General features: G+C 46.7%; 1 protein-coding gene across 1 annotated transcript; it reads right to left on the bottom strand.

Annotated features, from left to right (window-relative positions):
* Nucleotides 1–1255: 1255 nt before the first annotated feature.
* On the bottom strand, nucleotides 1256–2985 carry LOC142790059 (palmitoyltransferase ZDHHC2-like). Its single transcript, XM_075885101.1, has 2 exons — nucleotides 2744–2985; nucleotides 1256–1499 (listed from the first exon to the last, which is right to left on the bottom strand). The coding sequence occupies exons 1-2, from the start codon at nucleotides 2983–2985 to the stop codon at nucleotides 1256–1258; spliced, it is 486 nt and encodes a 161-aa protein (XP_075741216.1).
* Between the last annotated feature and the right edge of the window lie 464 nt (nucleotides 2986–3449).

The following is a 3449-nucleotide window of genomic DNA, read 5'->3' on the forward strand; positions in this document are numbered from 1 at the left end:
TGTGACCAGTGGCTGTCGGTGAGCGGAGGCGTACGTTTGCGGGAAGTGCTGGCACCGCATCGCATCGATGTTTGTCGCTTCTTGCGCGGACACTGTACACTGTGAAAAATGCTTCATTTAGAATAACTGATGCCATAGATGTGCTGTATTGTTGTTCTTAATTGTCGAAATCATGTATTCTGAAACCCAGAAACGCTGATAACAGTTGTATGGGCTCGATCAATACGCCTAAGCTTTAGTAGAAACCATGGTCGTAGAACATCAGTCACACTCGCGGGGGCTCGTCCCGACGCATGTAGAAGGTAAAAGTTTATGCATTTCGGCGTTACACGCACTTCATTATCTTGTAAGTACGGCTCGAATAATCGAGTTTGCGAGAATTGCCAGAGTTTTGTTCCTAGCTTGGTGACATCAAATCACCGCTTTATTTCGGTCTACCATTGAAAGGGGTAGTTGCGAACTGGAGCTATTTTATTTCTAGACAACTGCTCGGTGATGTAGCACATTCACTGTCGCTGTTTCCAGCGACACCTCTAGTCTTCGAAACATAACAATAAAGCAACACATCGCGCATGCCAAACTGATGTAAGTACGTGCACGAAGTATAAGAGTTTACGGCTGCATTCTACACTCCATAAAAATTGAAGCTTTGTTGATACCGCAGGAATAAAACAAATGTGCTAGATAGCGTATTGACCAGCATTGGTTTCTTTCGACCATAAACATATTTCTCTGCACACTTCAGAGTGAAACGATTCAAGTGATTTCACATCCATCTGCATTTTCATGATGCCACAATGAACTAACATGCTTCCATCCTGCCACCGCCATCCAGCTTGTTCACCAAGCCGTCCTTCAAACACGTTTTGCATCGACACTATCATTAAGCTTTTAGTACTCTCACCACCATTCTCTCGCCAACACCAACACAATCTGCCACCATTTACTTTCCACTCTAACCATCATCAGCCATCATGACCACAACAGCTTCCACCATATCCACTAATATATCCACCATATCCAGTATTCTTTCCACCATACCAACCAACGCTTTCAGCATCCACCAACTCCGGATTTTCAATAGGGATGGTTGTGATGCTTGTGGTTCTGTTGACATTAAGCCAAGAAACGTACAACGTTGGCAGAATACGACAGCATGCGACATTGCATGCTGGTGAAAGGTGTGGTCCCTGCATGCCATCTCTTGGCTATACGCCACTGGTTTCAACATTACATGCATGATGCATACATGAGTCTACCTTCGGCATACGGAGCAGTGGTGGCACCTGTCCGGCTTGACCAGCTGACACGATTCGCAGTAGCGCGCACAACCATCCGATCCCACGGTAATGATGCCCCTCTCCGATGCTAGCATCTCGAGCAGACTACGCTGCGCTCGCCTGTTGTGGCAGTTGGCGAGTGCCTGCTGCTCGCCGACGCTGAGCATGTACGCAGGTGGCACGTCGGAGATCGTCGTCCCCGTCATTCTTGCGTATGACCTGAAGGATAGCAAGAGCAGCAGTACTTGTAGCACTGTCACGCGTTGTACCAAAGCCAATAAAACTACATTCTTTATTGTGAGGTAAGGAAAAGTAAATCCTCGGCCTGCACCATAAGCATATAGCAGGCAGAGATGACTCGTCGAGGGCGCGAACGATGTCTTTGTAGATACAGCGTGGTAAAGGGACAAATACAAGGGACCAAGGAGGTGTGGCGCCGAGGCCGTCCTTGTTGGTCTCTTGTGCTTGTGATTCTCCCGCGCTCTTTACGTAGCCAATCAGTACAAACTAGCCCGGTCCCACAGTTTGTGTCCCTTTGAATGTTTTGCGGTTGCTTAACTTGCAGTACCTAGACGCGCAAACATATTGAATCATTCGGGTTCGGTATTTCTTAGCACAGTGGAGTTGGCACTACTGTGACACAGCGCAAGTAATCAAATTCGGATAACTTGTACAGCGTCTTTACTGTACGAAAGCACACGCAACACAGACACCTATCATACCATCAAGGTTGTACCCAACCTGCATGGATGTACCAAGGAGCTTTAAAAAAATTGGAGGAGTGGAAAGTCTTGCCCACAAGTGAAGTCATGCCAACCGTAAAATGGTGACTGCGGCAGTCACCTTACTACGGGCATGATGAGCTGTTGGCGCTCGGTGACTGAGAAGGAGTGTTTTCATCGCACGCCCAGCGAGTTCAACGTAACAACTTTTTCAGGTCACTTAGTGCTCAAAACGCATGCTGGTGTTACTAGTTTTCTTTAGTAAGCCTCAAGTTCAAGGCAAATTTTATAGCAGAATTATTCACCTATACTAGTCTCTGCGAATTATTTCTTCGCAAACGACTATCGTTTAGTTTACATTTAACATAGCCTTTACACTTAAAAATCAAACGCACTTGATGTCTGAGTGCGCACCACCAAAAAATAGCATATTTCGGAGCTCTTAGAATAGCAAAAGCTGCCTTCACTACTGCTGGCAAAGCGTTGCGGGAGCTTCCACTCCAGCGATTTTTTAAACCTTCTTGTGTGTACCACAGCATGTGCTGTGATTGATCCCAATGCTTTGTAACACGCTGTGATAAAGCCAGGCACAGTCTCCATGATATTGTTTCTCCCACCGCCGCGGCGTCGGGAGCCATAGAATCGTGAGTATGTTAGCCCAAAGCAGAATGTGGGTGGTGGTTCTTGAAACGCTCAATTAAACCACACACGGCAAGCAAACTAGGGCTTTGTGCGACTTACCATACACACATGAAGAACAGTATATGGAATCCAGCGCCAAAGACCACGGCCTTCGCTATGCTCTCGTGCGCGACGACCACCTGGCAGAAGATCAGAACGTAGGCGTAGTAGGCCCACGAAAGAATCACCGCCACCAGCAACACGGGAAGCCAGGTGAGTGGCTGTCGCTTAGAGACGACTTCTGGGCGGGCGTGGTTTCCGTCCTCGACAACAGCCTCCGTACGGTCGACCAACGGCAGCATGCGTACAACTTCTTCTACTTCTTCAATTGGTTCACCAGCGTCGGACTTGGGCTCTGTAATAGGAACACTACTGGCCGTAAAATAAAATCAATAAATAGTACTGGACCAAGCAAAAATGCAGTTTCAATATGTTTCTGTGGGTAATTCACCGTTTCGTTTTTTTTATTGCCCATAAGAGCATTATAAAGAGGAAGAAATTATGAGATACATAAATACCTCCTGCACTGAATGGTTTGTTGGAGGCTGTATGAGCCAGCGCGCAGATAATAGGACGCATCGATGGCTGACAACAAAAAAAAACATCGATTAAATCAGTATATGGAAGAAAAGAGAAAATGGCGCTACTTGTGCTAACGATGTCGGTGGCGCACACAGCAACGCCGTAGCCCACATCTTCTTTTTTTTCTTGTAAGAAGATTGATTGCTTCAGCACTTTTCAACGAAGCGTCGTGGCTTTTTGCGTT

Source organism: Rhipicephalus microplus, chromosome 2 (genome assembly GCF_043290135.1).
Source record: "Rhipicephalus microplus isolate Deutch F79 chromosome 2, USDA_Rmic, whole genome shotgun sequence".
Taxonomy (NCBI): domain Eukaryota; kingdom Metazoa; phylum Arthropoda; class Arachnida; order Ixodida; family Ixodidae; genus Rhipicephalus; species Rhipicephalus microplus.